This window comes from Notolepis coatsorum (assembly GCF_963971535.1).
Source record: "Notolepis coatsorum genome assembly, chromosome: 19".
In the NCBI taxonomy this organism is placed as follows: Eukaryota; Metazoa; Chordata; class Actinopteri; order Aulopiformes; family Paralepididae; genus Notolepis; species Notolepis coatsorum.
In genome coordinates, this window is record NC_140183.1 from 35,652,396 (window position 1) to 35,671,598 (window position 19,203).

Genomic DNA, 19,203 nt, shown 5'->3' on the forward strand with positions numbered 1-19,203 from the left:
CCATAGGTTCAAAGAGGCAGTTGTTTGGGTGGCTGGAGTCTTTGATAATTCTCTTAGCCTTACCCATGCACCGCTTGTTGTAAATGCCCTGGAGAGTGGGAAGCCCCCCTCTAACTGTAAACTACAATAGAAATTACACCTTTTTTGTCATCAATTTAGGAAGATATTTTGGACTTTGTGGCTTGGCAAACAGTTGAGGACCTTCCATTCAGCTAAGTGGGGAAGAGTGCATACGTGATTTGAATACGGGATTAACGGCCACTTGTGCAGAAAGGAAGATCAACAAAAAAATCACAAAAAACAGAAACATTGCCTAAATACGACACCTCTTGTAAAATGTCTCTGATCGTACCTTCCTTCACCGTGATATTGACTGATCCCTCGCCGCGTGCTCTTGGTCCAGACACAGCCAACGTCACCACACAATGGCCCGCAGAAAGCTGGAACCAGAACAGGCGAGAGATATTAGAAATATATACTTTAGACATATATATATAGCTTTAGACATAACCCTACACCTACAGTATGTAAGACACACAAGTGGAATATTTGCCCTTTGACCCCAGCTACATTTCATAAATGTTCCATTGGGATACAAATTACTCTTGCCATTTGAAGGCATACGGAGTAGAATTATCATAAAAAAAACAATGTATAGACAGACTCATACAAACATAATCCTTGGTTATATTTCGTATGGCTTTACGCTCTGCTCTATTGGAATATTCCCTATCATTATATATGATTTTGAAAACGTTCAGCAACCATGCACCTACATCTGTCCGGCCACGCCCACATCCGCTCACGAATATAAGCGAGGGGCATGGCCGTACTCCAGCTCCTTCCCTTCTTTCACCACACGGAAGTCTGTGATTTGCACCTCTTCAGCTGTTGAAAGTAGTTAGTTAGTCATTTATGTTGCTGTCTTTTTCTTTTTGCCTTTAAAGAAAAAGTTAAGACGACATCACCACCGACCTCCTCTGTGGGCCGCGGAGGTTCCCTAACTCCACTTTTCGTGGTGAGAGGGTGAGCTTCGGCGGCGCTTAGAGCTGGGTGCGTGCCAGAGGCCGTTGAGCACCCCTCTTCAGTGAGAGGCCCTCCGACTCCGGTGTCCCCTCCGGGGTTGACTTACGGCGCAAGCCCCCCGTCGCTGCTTGCTCCCGTCATTCGGTGAGCAGCTGTGACTGGTGGTCGGGTGGTTTTCACCAGCACTTCCTTCTCCCAGCCTACGCCACACCAGCTATGGCGAACGGCGCTGAGTGTGGTACTGCTCAGAAGCCGTCGGCTCCGGCGTCAACATCAAACGGACCCCCGATGAGTGAGGTGTTCGGTAGTAGGAGGAAGGGTACTCGCGGGCCAAGGGGTTCAGGTCCCCCGGTCTCTGCGGAAAATGCTGAGGCCCTGCATCTCTTACCAGCACATCACAGATGTTGCATGAAGTGGACGCGGGTGTAATCATGGGGAGAGACGCTGCTGGACTTTTCTTCAGAGTCGTGACGGTAGACCGGTGAAACGTCACACAGCACTCAGTAGTCGAACTGAGCCATGTTCAGGTAGGGCCTCCGACGGCATCTTGTAGTGTTTCACTGTGTTGGTACTGTCACTGCAGCAGCAGATTCTTTCATCTCTCTCTCCCTCTGTTCTGCCCTCGAAATACTATACGTTAAAATGAGAAAGGTCCCTCTAAAGGAGTGACGAGTTTTTAACGTGCGTGTTTATTCACTGTGTATTTTGAGGTAGCTCTCGTATGAAATGAGTAATGAGGGCCCGTTGTTTTTGACGGGTGGCGTTCTCTTGTGTGTGAGAAAGTTTGGGATTCATTGAGAACACGCCTTTTAAAACAGGCGTAGACTCTGAATTCACAATTGACATGGCTATTTATGTTAACTTGCAAGCAAGGTACATAGCACATGGCAAGGGCTTTGCCCCTCTCTTTTTCATTCAGTCTGTGTATTTTTTCACGTGTTAATGTGAAAAGGCATGACTCAACAAGTCTTTCGCTGGTGACACGGAGAACGTGGGGCTTCGGGAAACACGCCTTTTGAACAGGCGCAATTTCTGTGCTCACGGTTGCTGGCTGCTATGTTTGTTCATGATGTCTTTTCATTGTAAAACACAACTCGCGGCTACTAAGCGCTGCTCCGTGCTTCCAAAAAAGCGGCCTCATACATTTGTATTTTCCGCGAGGCTCCGGCTGTATATTAACACTCTGTTATTTCTCCCCTCCTACTTTGGCATGTAAATCCCTCTCTTTATTCCACTGGTGTTTTTCACTTTACGTGGTTGATTCAGAGCCGTGCGTAGAACCGTCTCTTACACAGACTGGGTTAACGGCTGTACTTGGCGTGCAAGTGTGAAGCGGATACGCTTGTATGTGCTTTTCATTTATGACACGCTGTACGTATCGTATCAAATGTGGGGTAGATAAATCCTGTTCCACCCCAGGTGAAAATCCGCATAAAATGTATACCTAGGTAAATGGAATATTGCTCCACTTTTACAAGGGATATTTGCATATTCTTGGTATCTAGGTACATCTATGGACCTCAGTGAATGTATTCACAGTGTCAGAAATATTGTGTCTATTACTAGGCTTGCTTAAATTGTGATGAAACAAAGGAAAATATGAATTATGATTTTTCTTTTCATCTTTGACAGTGAATAACACCATGATAATAATGACCAAACTGCCACTGGCCTCGTTCAGTACCCTCTTGAGATCGTGTGTACAAAAGATCTAAGGAAATTAATAAAGGGAAGATGATAAAACCGAAGGTTCTGTATATACAGTACTGAATTCTCCCATCCGGACCAATGCAATTTGAAATATTATTATAGAATATAGAATATATGCTTATACATTACCTTATTATAGCCAATTCGCACATTTATATATATATACATATAGTATCTTTCAAATGCCCGAGTTCAATTTGGATTTAGTATCACCAGGCGTGCATAATAACAGATACTGATATCTACTGTAATCGACTGTACTTTTTTATTTCTCCGACAGTGCAACCGTTTTGAAACAAATTTCAGATCTAATTGTTCCTACATGCTAACAATAGGGAGGAGAAACTAACTGTGTTTCAATATTTGTCAAAAACGTTACCTTTTGTGGCTTATTATCGCGTGCATGCCCTTATTTAAGCTATGCATGCCCTCGACAAAATGGCAGCAAAAAAACTACAATTCCCATGGTTCAACATTTTCAAAATGGTCGCCGTCTCGGATTATACTTCAGCAAAACGAGAAGGTAAAACGATATAATGACACTTTTAACCTATTGCTAAACTAACGTATTGATGATAATATACATTCTACATGCTTTTGTGACATGTTAGTGATCTTAATACTTGAATACGTTTGATTTTAAAATCGCAAATTTATTGCATCACTCATAAAAATATGAATATATGATCATAATGTCAAAAAAGGGTCGGTACCGACCCCGTGGGGGGGAACAGGTTTGAGGGGTGGAGAATAATCCCCCCATGGATATGATTATCCTTTACAAAACTGACTTTGGACCGGGAGGTTGTGGTTCGAAAATCGAACGCCCCTCTCTCTTGCTGGAAGCAGGGCTCATCCTGTCAGTCTCCTCAACGTGTGTATATCCTCGCTCGTCATAGGGGGGGGGATTCCCTGTTTAGCCCACACTGAATTGGTGGGTGGGACTGGGGGATCCCTGGCCATTGAAGACGTCACAGGCTTCGCGTTTTCTTATTGGCCGAGAGCTGTATCCGTGAGTTACAGGACCTGCACTGCACTGCACTAAATGGGAGGTAACGCGATGCAGTCAAGGCTGTTCTTCTGCTCTGCTTTCTTTTAACGGTTGTGTATATTGGGCGGTTATACCCATTTTCCAATCTGTTAAATAAACCTTTTTCAATTGTTTCACTCACGTTGAGGTCTCTCTGGGATAAGCCCGACGTCTTCCCCTCTCACATAAAGACGGGAATTGACGCGGTTTATTCCCAGGCTTGTTATGTAGAAACTCATGTCTGTGTCTTTCGGGACCGGCTCTGGTTTGTCCAACAACATAAAAACTGTGTTTTTTATGCGGTCGGCCGGGAAGAGGGTTTTTATCTCTACCGAGCGCCAGCGCACTATAGGTTAGACGCAAAGACTCGCGTGCATCTCCGGGGGGAAATGACAGGGCAGATCAAACATTGGCGGGGGGGTTTCACTCCCGTTAGGTGGGCCATCGGGAGCTGTGCGTTCGCGTGCTGACCGTCTTGGTGGCGCCCCTTGTGATGTTTTTTGACCCTGGCTCCCCGAGTATGCCCCGCATGTTTAATGACGTCTGCCAATTGTGTCAAACTCTTTCTCTGAAACCCCGACCCCGCGGGATTAATAAATTGGCAGGGTCAGGGTTCGTGGTGGAGTCAGTTCACTGGCGGAGTTGGTTGACCCCGACTCCGCAAGGTTCGTGGCCCCACAGGATTATGACATTGTGCACGGCATACCGAACACCCTTCCCGCCGGGATACTGTTCTTGCAGTCAGCCCCTTTAGGCGTGCCTGTGTAGTTCGCAGTCCTCCGGGCACAGGTCGAGTTCTGGTCTTGTTACCGGTCGGCCTGGATTATGGGATCAACCTCCTTGGAGTGTTGTCTCCCCGGTACGTCAGCTGACCCCACGAGATTGTGGGGGGGAAGCCTCCTCAGAGAGCCTCAGAGCCTTCTCCTCAGGGAGTTTCAGAGCCCCCCCCCCCCCCCCTCAGGCGGAGCCCCCTCCTTTTTACAAGAGCCTCCTCCCCCGGGAGTTTTGAAGAGCCTCTTCCTCAGGGGGAGCCTCGTACTCCGAGACGAGAAGCCCTTCTTTATAAAAAGACTGCTTCGGGCGTTGGCTCCCGCCTAGCAAGTGGTCTGAGCTACCCGAACGCGAGGGATGCGTTTACAGAGCCTACTCCTCCGGGAGTTTTCAGAGCCTCTTGAGTAAACCTCGGGGGGGGGGGGGGGGGGACCTCGTACTCCGAGATGGACTCCGAGACGAGAAGCCCTTCTTTATAAAAAGACTGCTTCGGGCGTCGGCTCCCGCCTACCAAGTGGTCTGAGCTACCCGAATGCGAGGGATGCGTTTAGAGCCTCCTCCTGCGGGAGTTTTTCAGAGCCTCTTCCTCAGGGGTTCTTCGCGGCGTGCCAGGCGGAGAAGGGCCTTCACTTGTTGTAGGCCCTTCACTTGTTGTAGGCCCTGTCCGATACGCTGGTGGTGTAGAGGGTGGTGTCACTAGTAAATGCCTGGAGAGGTCTCGATGCCACGGCCTCGTTGACCTCACCAGGCCCCTTTTCTGTAAGTCCGCCTTGTGTGGCCTGGGGCTGGGACCTCCTCCGCGCCCCGCTGCTATGGATTCACCTGTGGGGTCGGGGTTTTTCTAATCCCGACCCCTCGGAATACCTCGCGGGTAGCGTCGAGGTCTAACAACCCCGACCCCACGAGGTGTGGGAGCTGTGACGCAGGCTTTTGTTTTCACGTACGTTCCCTGGTAGTGTGCGGGGCGCACGACCAGGTAGTCGTGGGCCCTTCTGTCCCACGGTCTGCTCACCGGATCCGGACGGATCCGGACCCTCCCCGGTATTCTGATGGTTGTAGGGGACCTCAGCGGGTACATTTGTCGGGCTCTCCGCTCTGCTCCGCTCCTGTGTTCCAATAGAGCAGAGCGTAAAGCCATACGAAATATAACGAAGGTTATCCTATAACCCTAGTTATATGAGTATGGCGAGCGCTCTGCTCTGACTCACTGAGGACCCCTGTTGGTCTTCCGTTTTAACGGTGAAATACTGGGGAAGGAGCTGGAGTACGGCCATGCCCCTCGCTTATATTCGTGAGCGGATGTGGGCGTGGCCAGACAGATGTAGGTGCATGGTTGCTGAAAGTTTTCAAATTCATATATAATGATAGGGAATATTCCAATAGAGCAGAGCGCTCGCCATACTCATATAACTAGGGTTATAGGATAACCTTCGTTCTCTGCTCCCGTTTTCAAAAATAAAATGGCAGCTTGTTTGCTTGTCAACTCTCTTTTTCTACTTAAAGTTTAACCTAAAATATGTTTCTGACAACATTTTCAGTGGTACGTTTGATATGATATTGCTGTATCTTGAGTCATATTTTATCTGCAATGCCTAGTTTGATCTGAATTTAGTTTAATGGTACAGTATTTCCTACGTAAGCGGCACGTTGTTTTGGTGGTGCTCTAGTGACATCTAGTGGCTGAAACAACTAATTTCACTATGCATTTAAACCTAATATCATAATGTTCTTTAAGTTGAATAATTTAGCTGACACTTTTATCCAAAGCGACAAGTATACAAATATAATATGATATGATTTAGTGTATCTATCGAATGACCATCGGTGGCCATGAATGTGGCTGAGATATAACCTGACTTGACCGTTTTGATTGATTGAAACCTTTATTTATACTCAGGTGAGCTCTGAGGTGAGGCCACCTCATTTACAGAACTGCTGAATGTAGATAAAAAAACAAGATAAAACAACAAAACAATGTGCAGTGCAATCAGTTAAAAACAGTTACAACATGAATCATTTAGAAATGAAATCAGACATTTTAATTCCCTAAGGGAAGGAATAACTTACAACTTTAACTTTGATTGAATGTCATTTCAACATCACAGTTGAAATTTGTTTTGAATAATAAAGACAAAAAAACTGGTGTTGTTATATTGGTATACTATAAATGTCATGAGAGGCAGGCCTACTTTGGTGAGTCTGAATGACTTGCTGTGTTCGCCCTCAATCGCCTCCTTGTGGCCACCAGTAGAACAGACCAGATGCCACTCATAGTTGTAGGACGAGTCTGGGAACAGCAGAGTGAATCAGTGCAAGTGTTTCTCAAGTCAAGGACCCCTAAATAGATACACATTTCACCCAAATAGATAGAAATTACACCAAAATAGATACACATTACACCCAAATATACACATAACACTCGAATATACACATTACACCCAAATAGATACACATTACACCACAAACCTCACAAGATGTTATCCCAAGGACTCCTGGGTGAGAAGTTGTTAGATATAATTTACCACATGTTGCACACCTGTTGTCTATACTGTGGTGGATGGGGGAGATGACAGTTGTGAGAGTGAAGCCTATAATCAGAATAGTCATTCTTATACATTATCTCATTGAGCTCAATTCTAGTGAAATAAACCATAGTGAATTAAACTATTCCCAGCTCTGAACCCTGTTGCCTATACAGTTATAATATAATATAATATAATATTATAATATAATATAATAATGCAGGACTTAGGAAGTCTTTATTTGGCATGCAAACGACACACACATGCGATGGGCAGCACACACACACAGGAACACACACATGCAATTTTCTTGTGTCGCCTAATGCGATTGAGTCTCTGCACTTGACCCATCCCGTTGTCCTTCCCCCCATGGGCAGCCGGGAGCAGATAGGGCGTCGACGTGAGCCGCGCCCCAGGGACCAATCCAAGTGCTCCTGCCCGTCTTCGCCAAGGACGCCACAGCGTTAGCGATCTGTTGTTGTGCATGTTTTTCCATTGGGTTTATCTTATCGGGGGGGAAACCCTTGCGAGCACGGGGAGAACATGCAAACTCCACACAGAAAGGCCCGGGAGATACCCCACCTGGGTAACTGGCATCATGGAAACCTGGTCCCCAAGTGGGAATCGAACCCTGGACCTTCTTGCTGTGAGGCGACTACACCACCGTGCCACAGTTTATACTTATCTACTGCCTTCACTGCCTACAGTTGCCTTACACTGTAATCATAACTATCTACCTCAACCAACAGTATAGTCTACCCATATAACACTTTATGATAGCCACAATAATAGTGTATATACCATATATATTTATCTGTATATTCCTGTTTATATTCCTGCATATATCCCTGTCTATATATATGTAACTGTGGCCATTATATGGTTTTCATAATTTATATGTTCTTTAAGTTTTGTAAGTCTAGTCACTCTAGTGTAATATTTGAGAATGTATTTATTAGGGCTGGGCGATATAACGATAAATATCGCGATATATTTTAATAATCGATATCGAATATCGAAATAAAAAGAAATCGTTTTTTTTTTTTTTGTGACCTGCAACAGGGCAGTTTTAAAACCAGAGACAGTGGACAGACTTGTCTTTCTTGCCTGCAACTTAAAGTAATGGCTTTGCTTGTCCAAATGACAATACTGACCAAATTGAGATTTATTTTTCGATTGTCCATTTATTTTGTTTGCTTTCTAATTTAAAATACAGTTTGAAACCGTCTGTACACAGTAGGCTATGTGTGCTAGCAGAACTAGACTCCAGTCACGAGTCACGGTGCACATGTGCGGTGGTTTGTCCACCAAAAAAGCGCCAAAAGATCGAAAATAAACTAGCAGAGCCAGAACTGTTCAACTTTGTTGTTTTTTTATACTTAACAATTTCGATAATTATCGATATTGAGAAATATGATAACATTATCATATCGTTATCGCAATATGATTTTTTTCCATATCGCCCAGCCCTAATATTTATGTTGTAGTTCTTATTTCTTTGTTATTTAATTTGCTACAACTTATAGTACCTTTATTTTGAAGTCTCAGTTATATATAGTGTCCCGTTGGGCTGCTCTTGGGTGTATTTTTTTGGACTAATTGCGACACCTGCAAGCAAACAGCATGGTCAGCATTATGCTCCGGTTCAAGTTGATCAGTTAACTAATATGACTGTTAACAAGAACAGAAGACTGAAGATTTTTCCCCTTTGTGTAGCATGCAGCCAACGAGGTATTTAGTGTTTGTTTGTATTTTGCTTTGGTAAAGTGTTGTTTCTCATGCTGTGCATGTTATTATTTTGTGTTTAACTGACTTAATATGTTTCTCTTTGTAAGTTTTCACGGTGGATTGGAGTAACGAGGCTTCAATAAACCTGTAGCAAGAATCCCACTTGTGTCTGCCTGTGCTTCGAGGGAATTACAATATATATATTTTTTTTAATCGCCTGACAGCACTAATATATATATATATATATATATATATATATATATATTAGGGATGTGCATCTCCATCACGAGGCCGATGCGATGCGCATCTCTGCGGCTGCCGGGGGGCATGTCGCAGCCAATCAGGGAAAACGCGGAAGCACTCGGCAGCACTCTTCCGCTGGGAATAAGCTATAGGCTGCCTGGATATGCCCGATGCATGAAGCGATATAATTAAGAAACTAATAGCCAATAAATGTGAAGTTATCTTTGAACCCCTGTTGTCAAGCGTCTTCAATATACCCCCCCCCTCCTCACTAATGGAACTGGTGTTGCAGAGTCACGTTAGTTAGTTAGTTAGACACTAGTTTAGCGTTAGCTGAACGGCTAAATAGCGTTAGCTGAACGGCTAACTAGCATTAGCCATGTTGATCAATTCTATTCATGTCTCCTCCTCGACTTCCACTGTTTGTTGATAACTGTGACGCGGCTCTCGCCTTAGCAATAGTATCTGCTGTGTGTGCAGTCACAGTGCACTGCTGACAGAAGTGGATGAGAGGAAATTATATGAATGTGTGATGCCCACTAGAAGTGGTATCACGTTAATATCTTTAGATTATGTGTCAAAACAGTGTGAACATATTGGTACAGGATTACCTCCATCAGAAACAAGGTAGAACAGTCAGTTATATGTAATGGGAGACATTAACATAATTTGGTCAATAGGTGGCAGTATAGGACTGGTGTTTAGTGGCTTCGCCTTCCAGGGAGCGTCTATATTAATCCCAGCCGAAGAGTGCGTCGCGTTTCTCTGATTGGCCATGACGCCCATGTGACCGCGGCAGCGCGAGAGAGCGGCAGTGCGGAAATAGGCTGCATCCTCCACGTCAAGAAAGACAGACAGGCATTCTCTGCGACAAACCCTAACCTTAACCAACTCCGAAATAATGCCTAACCTTAACCCTAACCTTAACCAACTCCGAAATAATGCCTAAACTTAACCCTAACCTTAACTTAACCCTAACCTTAACCAACTCCGAAAGAATGCCTAAACGTAACCAGCGAAAGAATGCACGTTTATAGCGAGAGATGAAAAAACGTAAAAAAAAAAAAAAAATTGAAGTGATTCGAACTTGTGACCAACCGCACCGCAGGCTCCACAGCACGGCGGCGTACCAGTTGAGCTAAGCGTCGATGGAAAAACAGCGGGATTACGGCTACATAATGCCACAAGCTCTGCCGCTGCCGCGGGGCGTGTCTCGGCCAATCAGGGAAAACGCAGAGGCACTCGGCAGCACTCTTCGGCTGGGATTAAAGAATAGGCTTCCAGGGAACCGTACCTTGTGTTTAGGGACGCACGAGGCGACCTCAGTCTCACAACCGGGAGGACCCAGAATCAGTAACATCGTGTCTGCACCTTCCTTTGTCAAATGACTAACTACAACCTGTTTCATAGGTGGGTAATATACTACAAAACACACATAAAGGTTAACAAGGATACATGCAATGTCGAGGGTCCAAATGAAGTAACTATTGTCGATGTTTGAGTCAAGTTTAAGAAGTTTAAGACGACAAGTAACGTGGTTGAGAAGCAGACCGTCTATTGATGGCGCCATGTCTCGTGGTACATTTAAATAGAGTGTTGAAATACAATTGTCCATTTAATCACTGACGTGTCGGAGTTAAGTATCTCCAAGGGGATTATAAAGGTTTATGTTTTGAAGTACATACTGTTTGGGTTGAATTGCTGTGTAGTAAATGTGTATATTGTGTACAAGACGGTTAGAGGGAAATTACTTTAGCTTACACTACCTTACCTGGGAGGTGGCTAAGCACCGGAGCAGTACCACATGCTCTCTCTCTCTCTCTCTCTCTCTCTCTCTCTCTCTCTCTCTCTCTCTCTCTCTCTCTCTCTCTCTCTCTCTCTCTCTCTCTCTCTCTCTCTCTCTCTCTCTCTCTCTCTCTCTCTTCTATCTCTATTGCGCTCTCCGTTAAATGTAAATATAAATCTATTCCCTTGAGTTATACCATGGTCACGGTTTAGCAAATTCCTAGTAGGGTTGAGAACGGTCAGATACATATATATAAATGCACTTTCATTGCACATTTGAGTTTCAATAGAACTTGAGCTGGAACACAAATATGAGTAACACTGAGGTGTTGAGGTATTTCTGTACACTAGAGAATAGTGGATATGACTGATGATAAATGACTGATGATAAAGGTAACAGTTATTGGTGATTTAAGGAATTGTTTGACAGACAATGAGAATGACAGTGTTGTTTAAAAGAAGACATATGATGGTCTCTTCCAACATGCCTAGACATGCCTAGACAGAGGTTAACAGGAGAATGTTTCTCTTCTCACGTGCTTATACTTAAGACGCCAAATATGCATAAAGACATAAGTAATTACAATGTACAGTATATAATACTGGATAACTACATTTAAAAGGAAAATGCTATTGAAGTGAACCAGGGTATCCTAAAAGGGTAGAATGTGTGTTGCAATGATGAATATGCTTTTGAATTAATAACAAGAATGGGATTATAATTGAATGTATTAAAGTAATGTAACTAATTGAACTGAATGATGATACAATGATGATACAATGATGATACAATGATGATAAGTGATTGATTGATTATTCTGTGGAATAAATAAACGTTGTTGAAAGACAACCGGGAGGACCCAGAATCAGTAACATCGTGTCTGCACCTTCCTTTGTCAAATGACTAACTACAACCTGTTTCATAGGTTGAACATATCTCTGCTATCAGGTGCCATATCCTGGTACCTGTAACAAATGCATCGGTTTTGAGCGATGCAAAGACGCTACAACAAGATGCATCGCGAGTTCAGCCTGCAATTTTGCCGATGCAGACTTATTCCACCGGTGCACTCGCATCGTGAACGTGTATGCCGGCGCACCGATGCAAATCGATGAATCGTCACATCACTAATATATATATATGTAACGGTTGTGACATCGTCACCTCAAACTTCGATGCCCCGAGGGAGTTTCGAACCCGGTCTCCCACGCCGTGGGCAACAGCACAGACCGCTATACCAAGAAGTGAACTCACTGCTTTGTAACGTGTCTATGTGTCTTTTGAGGATGAGAGTGAGTTTAACCCATAGTACCGCTACTCACCCCAATCACTTCACAACATCTAAAGTCCTTTGTGACTGCGCTTCGTGGTACCATCCGTTACATATACACTGTATATACTACAGTATATTTACACACTGTATATATATACAGCATTTTAACTGCAATTGTACTGTTCTGCTTCATATATTACATACCTTGTCATTTCTTTGGTTGTTTGTTTGATGTGTGTTTTAATTATTTCCCTTACCTCTGTATCTGTATCATCTGTCTCTTTTATATTTAGTCTTTATTTTTATTGTATTTTTTGTTGCCCTGTTACCCTTCGAGAGGCCTTTTTGTCCTCTCGCCAGGCCGTCATTGTAAATAAGAATTTGTTCTTAACACTTTGGACGCCATACCCGATGATAGTCGGGTTAACTCGCCGAACGTTCAGCGCCAGACCAGAGTATAGTCAGGTTTTAATCGTTATTTCTTTTATTCGATATTTCCATTCATTACAGGCACACGGACATCTGGGTTAACATGGGGAATCATTTTGAGAATGCCAATGGGCAATACCGGCCGCATCCACCCAGGTGGCAGTATCGATCACCCTTTGAAACATGATATCTTGGCCTGTGGGTCGATCAGAGGTCTCCGGTCGGATTTCTATTGGTCGGGCAAGGGGACCGGTTGTCCCGATTGGATTGAGAAGCGTGAATTGCTCCCGGTCCATGATGTGTGGCGGATTATGTTTATTATTATGTTTTTGTAGATTTTTATTGTTTTTTACTACCGGGCAGTCCGGTAGAGAGAGAGAGAGAGGAAGAACGGGAGACAGAGCGGGGGGGAGACATTCGGCAAAGGACGCCGGGTCCGGGAATCGAACCCGGGTCGGCCGCTTCGTGACGCAGCGCGTTAGATGGTTTGCCACTTGGGCGCCCCCCTTTCAAGCATTCATGATGAAACATAATACCGATAATATAGATGTGATTTCAAAATAGTAGCGTGTACAGGCGAGAAATGACAATGTTTTTAGTGAATTGCACGTATTGCTGCATAGCGTTGTTTTCTGGGATTAGACAGGATTATTCTAAAACTATAGTCATATTCACGACGGTATAAAACGGGAATGTATGTATGACATTTTTTTTTCTTTTTCTCATATTGAACGATAGATATGTGATGTCAAATGGGCCATAGTATTGTATCCATAGCTATAATATAGAATATAGTTATAGCCCTGCAAACACCGCCACGTATTCCTATACTTTAGAGCGTTGCGCTTTTAACAATATATCACGCATAGAGCTCCAAAGTGTTAATTGACCTGCCTGGTTAAATAAAGGTTAAATAAAAATAAATAAATATATCCCATACCTACTTGTGTTGTACAATGACAATACATTTTAATCTTATCTAATCTAACCCCTGGGACCCCCTCGAGGACCCCTAGGAGTTCCCCAGACCCTTACTTTGGCAAGCCCTGTGCTACTTAAGGAATTCATTTTTAATTAAACCAATCAATGTGTCGATGAGTGAGTATGTGTTTGCTCTGTACCAGTTTGGGGCTCTGGGTAGATTGAGGCTTCAATCTCCACAGTGTCCACAGGCAACGTGAGCTCCACGGGGTCTCCAAGTGACACCATCAGGGTCTGAACTAAAGGTGGATGGAGAAAGACAGGAAGTATGAAGAAAGGAAGGAGGAAGGAAATAAGAAAAGTATAGATAGGATTATATGGTACTATATCAATCAATTTGGCAAGCAATACCTTATACAACAGTGGCCACCTGAACACAATGGTTAACCTCAATAATGAATATTCTTTCTCCCTGAAAAAACATCCAAAAGGACTTTGCTAACAGCTGCTTAACTTATCACCTTTCACATCTGGCTATATTGAAACTGTCTGATGTAATGGTCTCAAAGCAGAACTCCTACGACCAACCAGTGCACCTCTTTATGCCTTGCTTCACAGGTTCCCTGTTCTCATTTTGTAATTAGCTGCAGTTAAAATAAAATGAAGACACAGAAGGAGCGCACATTGCAGCCACAGCTCATTCTCTCACCACCTCACAGTTTACCCTGTGCCTCTCAAAATCTGACCCTCTTTTAATTTGAATTCAGATATTAGAGCCTAATATCTGTCATTAGACTCTTACACTCTTCTATGGAGGATCAGGCCAAATGTACTCAAAGATTAAACTTGATGATTTCAAATGTAGTGTAGGTAAATATAATGTCTATAAACAGATATCTGCATATGCAATGCAAATGCAAAATCTGTAGGCAAAGGACAGTATTTTGGTATCTGAAGCGTTCTGGTTTCTGTTTGTAGTCCAAGTAGTACTGACCAATCACGTTTGAGCGGGGATGGCACTTAAAATGTAGGCGGCGATTTTTTTCTACAGAAACGTCTTGGTTGCATGCAGGTAAACAGTCCATGCGGGACTGTTTGGACTGGAATGAGGTGAGCAGAATGAAAGTGTTGATGTATGATGTATATATATTTCAATTGCAGATGTTGACAAAGTCTTCTGTTGGGGACAGCATTTGCAGTTGAATTTTGTGTTCTGCATTTGCAGTTGTGTTTCAACTGTCCTTGAACCCACCATCATAGGCCTACCTGACTGTGAGGGTGTAGCTGTGGGCGTGGCACTGGATGGGTGGGGCGGGGCATCTGTAGGAAGTAAAGTACTTATACGGCTTGGTTGGGAGGAGTCAGTCATGGATTTGTGCGGTGAGGATGGGAGGGATGTTGACTCAGAGCCGGCAAGGGACACATTCTGCACTTTAGTGTCCTGGGGGAAATAAAAAGAGAATTCAATCAATTAAAATGTCATCTTTACCTGTTTCTCTCTGTTCATATTTTCTTGTTCACTTGGGTCTGACTGGGAAGCTAGCGAGAGAAAGGGAGAGAGTGAGAGGGAGAAAGAGAAATGCAGAGCAACTATCTTTTGAGACTGGGTCAGCAAAATTGGGAGAGAGAGAGAGAGAGAGAGAGAGAGAGAGAGAGAGAGAGAGAGAGAGAGAGACACACAAACACGTCAACCACCTTTTTAAGGTGTGAATTGAATTCACAATGGCCTCAATCTAAAATCAGAATCCATCTCATTAGTAAGCATACTTGTAACTGCCATAACTAGTCACTGCGTATATCAAAAACTGAAATTCATCATATTCAAAGCAATACAAAAAACATGTCTCCGTGCTAATACTTAATTAATGAGCGTCTCTATGATAATTTATACATATCAGTTTTGTGTTTCTGATGATGCTCTTTGTTTGCCTGAGCTGGGGAGAGCTGCAGACAACTGGAGTGCCCCCCAAAACAGCAGCTCACTTAATCCACCTGTGAGATCCAAGATGACAGAAAAATAAGAAGGGTCTAGGAGAGAAATAACCAGAATGATCCTTTAAGTGCTCGCCCTAGATCATGACTCAGTCAGGTCGACATCAGACCCCATATACTAGAGAATGTTGAAATAACATACCAAGAAATGTTAGTCAGTTGCTGATTCTAAATGTAGAAAAGAAACCATAATAAGTGGCACGGTTAGAATGCACTTAAAGGAACACCGCGACATTATGGGGAATGCGCTTACCGTCTTCTCCAGAGACCACAAATGAATGAATGTGTTTGGCCACCAGCTAACTTATAGCTGTTGGCCAAAAACACCTCTCCCAGGGTTTTAAGATAGGCTAGTAGTCCATATCCACTTCCATTAATTTGTGCTAAGCTAGGCTTACTTACAGCTGGATAGCTTTCTACTGAACGCACAAAGAGCAAATTGGTATATATCTTCTTGTCTGACTCTGGAGAAGATGGTAAGCGCATTTCCCAATCATGTTGGCGCGTTCCTTTAAGGTTGGTCTCTGTGTTCAACTCTTGACCTGTTCAGTGTGCTGCTGTACTTTATCTTTGCCACTTAGCCTCGTTAATTAATCCCAGTGACCTTGAGTGACACTCACTCTTTCCTCTGCAGGAGTGGTGCTTGAAGTAGAGCTCCCGTCGATGTGCTGGAGTCCCTGGTTGACTTTACCATCGGTGGGGACACTATTTTGGGCCACGCTGCTCTCAGTTGGCCCCGCCTCAAGCCCGTTCTCGCTCTCTGATTGGTTGAACTTGTCTCTTCCCTCCAAGTCCGGCCAATTGGGAAACAGCTCCGCCTCTGTGCCACCTTCCCCTCCGATGTCAGTCCCCCCACCCTGATCCTCCGGGTCTCCCTCAGAGTATTCCAAATCCATCACACCCGGGTCGGCAAAGTCTCTGCGAGCCTCGTCAAAGAGGGCCAGGTCCTTCAGGGCTTCCACGTCTCCTGGGGGTTTGGCAGACATGGACTGTGGCCTCCACCGACCCGGGTAGGGATCCCCCCTGACCAGTGACTGCAGGACCAAGGTCTGAGGAGGGCCGCGTTGCAGGAAGGCCAGGTAGGAGTCCGCCCCGGGTCTCTCTCTGGGCCGGCAGGTCTCACCGCGTTGGCAGCTCAGGACGTAGCAGCGGCGTTCAAACAGCCAAGCCAGGTCGCAGCCCGGCAGGTCACAGCAGGCGCCCACGCACTGCGCCAAGGAGGCCACGTTGGGGATCCGCAGGATACTGCTGCTCCTCACTGCCGGGGAGACCACCGCCTGAGAGAAGGTCGCCCCCTGCCAGCACTGGGACGCCACTGCAACTGTGTGGCACAGAGCAGAGTTGAATACGGTCAGCAAATACAGCAAATGCATAGGGATTTCATTTTTAAAATGCTACATTGTATCTATTTGGAGAAAAACTTGCCGCTTAACACATATGGCTATACTGTAACGATTTTAGCAATCATTCAACAATCAAGTGTAGGTGTCTCTACTTTTAAAATTGTAGAATAAAACTCTTCAATCACATCACGCGTTTGTCTTACATACAATATAGTGTAATGCCATAGCCGATTGGACAAGGTTGTCATGATAAATCACCTGCTGATTGATTACAATCACCTGTCCTTTGTGATCAAGATGTCTGCGATCAAATGCTATGAATAGAGCAATTTGTAGAGTGAGCATCGTCCATTATGTATATATATATATATATCAGGGGTGTAACGGTACACAAAAAACACAGTTCAGTATGTACCTCGGTTTTGAAGTCACGGTTCGGTATGGGTTTTCCGTACAGTGGGGGAAAGTTTACATTTATTTATTTGGCTTTCCATGTTCCACTCAGGGGTGATGCAGTAACTGTTAAGTAGGAATGTCAATGAATATTCTATATTAAAATTAATAATCTTGTTAAAAAGAATATATATATATATATATATTAGATTGTGGGCGTGGGCCTGAATGCGCTGCATTACGGATAGGAGACACACGACGTCATTGAACTGAATAACGTGCGAGTAGAAATAACAACAACAACAACCACGACCATCGGTCGCGAAGACAGTGATTTGCACTCTGAGCATCTCAAGCCCCGGTTGGAAATACTTCGGATTTTGATCAACTTGTGGAACCTCGAGACAGTTTTATGCAAGCTATGTAAACTACAGCTGGCCTACCTTCTTTTTCATGCTAACCTATTTTGGGAGTTCTAGCGTTTATTTTTTAACACTTTATTGTAAATCATCCCTCAGGGTAAACGTTATTGAATAGAGAAAGAAAGAAGAATCAAGAATCAAGAGGTTTATTTGTCACATACATACCAGGGCATATAGTGAAATGCGGGTGGTCATGCCCGCATTGATTGTGCAAAATACAATAATAAAAATAGGCATAGAAAAGATTTAATAGGTAAGACACAAGATATGCATGGTAAAAAAAAAGACATGCTAAGTTCCTGAGAAACTGGTTCCTATATACACTACTATACAATATACAATTTACAATTTTAACTCTTAATGTATCTAAACTATACTATTAGTACCTCCTTCCTTTAAAGTGACTTTCTATTTTTTAAAGTGACATTTTGTTTAAGTGATTGTTTTAGCAGTTGCCGCATGAGTATATAAGTCCTGCAGGGGTGGTAGTGCAATACCCGTAGTACGCTCTGCTGAGCGCACCACTCTCTGGAGTGCCTTCCTGTCCTGTGCCGTGCTGTTTCCAAACCAGGCAGTGATGTTTCCAGTCAGAATGCTCTCTACAATAGAAGGAGTGGAGTATCTTCCCCGATACTCTGAACTTCCTTAGCTGTCTCAGGTGATAGAGGCGCTGTTTCGCCTTTTTCACCACAGAATCTATTAGGGGTGGGACGATACATCGATCCAGATCGATATATCGATCTATTATCAATTATCAAATAGGATCGATGCAACGTAAAAAGATCGATTCATATTGCGATACTCTTATTTTGAAAATCCCCTGGTGAGCATATCCGCCCGGCCGCAACAACAATATCTCCGCGTGTGTAGACGTTAGACAGCATTGCTTCAGAGTCCGCCTATTTTGCGACCCGAAATAAGTGCCTGTTGTTTTTTTCCCCACAACGGGTCAAATGCATCTAACATGCTTTCCATCCTCGCCATTCCTTTATGCCCACGTCGCGTTAAATACCGAAATTAACGTTGCGTTAGCGTAAGCTAACTAAGCTAAGCTGATAGAGCCATAGAGAGAACAGCAGAGGTCCATTAGGGACTGGGAAGGACTGCATTCTCGAGACAGCGCCACTACCAGGATCTGGCCGGTACTGCACCTTCGGACTCCCAATATGCCTTTTCCAGCCAAAATACAGCTCTGTGACAGTGAATAGGATATTAATATCGAAAGAAAAGAAAAACGAACCAAAAACAGTGAACAGGAGGTCTATTTGTATTAAAAACAATAGATTGTTTTTCATTTAAATGTCTGGAAGAGCTCAAAAAAAATTTCAAATGATATTTCCATTTCCTTTTTTGTTGTTGATTTAAATGTTACTGATTGTGTTAAATGGGTATATAATATCGTCTCATATCGATCGCAGACACCTGAATCGAATCGTATCGGAAAATATCGTATCGTTGTCCAAAGAATCTATATCGTATCGTATCGTGATGAAACTGGTGATTCCCACCCCTAGAATCTATGTGTGTGGACCATGCCAGGTCCTCTGTGATGTGGACTCCCAGGTACTTGAAACTGCTCACCCTGTCCACGATAGCCCCGTTTATCCACAGTGG

General features: G+C 43.9%; 1 protein-coding gene across 1 annotated transcript in view; it reads right to left on the bottom strand.

Moving 5' to 3' along the window:
* kiaa0319 (KIAA0319) overlaps positions 1-19,203 on the bottom strand; it is a gene marked incomplete at both ends in the record, with an annotated part of 64,634 nt that overhangs the window by 40,031 nt on the left and 5,400 nt on the right. The window contains 5 exons of the mRNA XM_084336610.1: positions 353-440; positions 6,727-6,824; positions 13,640-13,738; positions 14,972-14,978; positions 16,052-16,752. Coding sequence (XP_084192736.1) covers positions 353-440; positions 6,727-6,824; positions 13,640-13,738; positions 14,972-14,978; positions 16,052-16,752 — 993 coding nt within the window. The remainder of the gene's footprint in view (positions 1-352; positions 441-6,726; positions 6,825-13,639; positions 13,739-14,971; positions 14,979-16,051; positions 16,753-19,203) is intronic.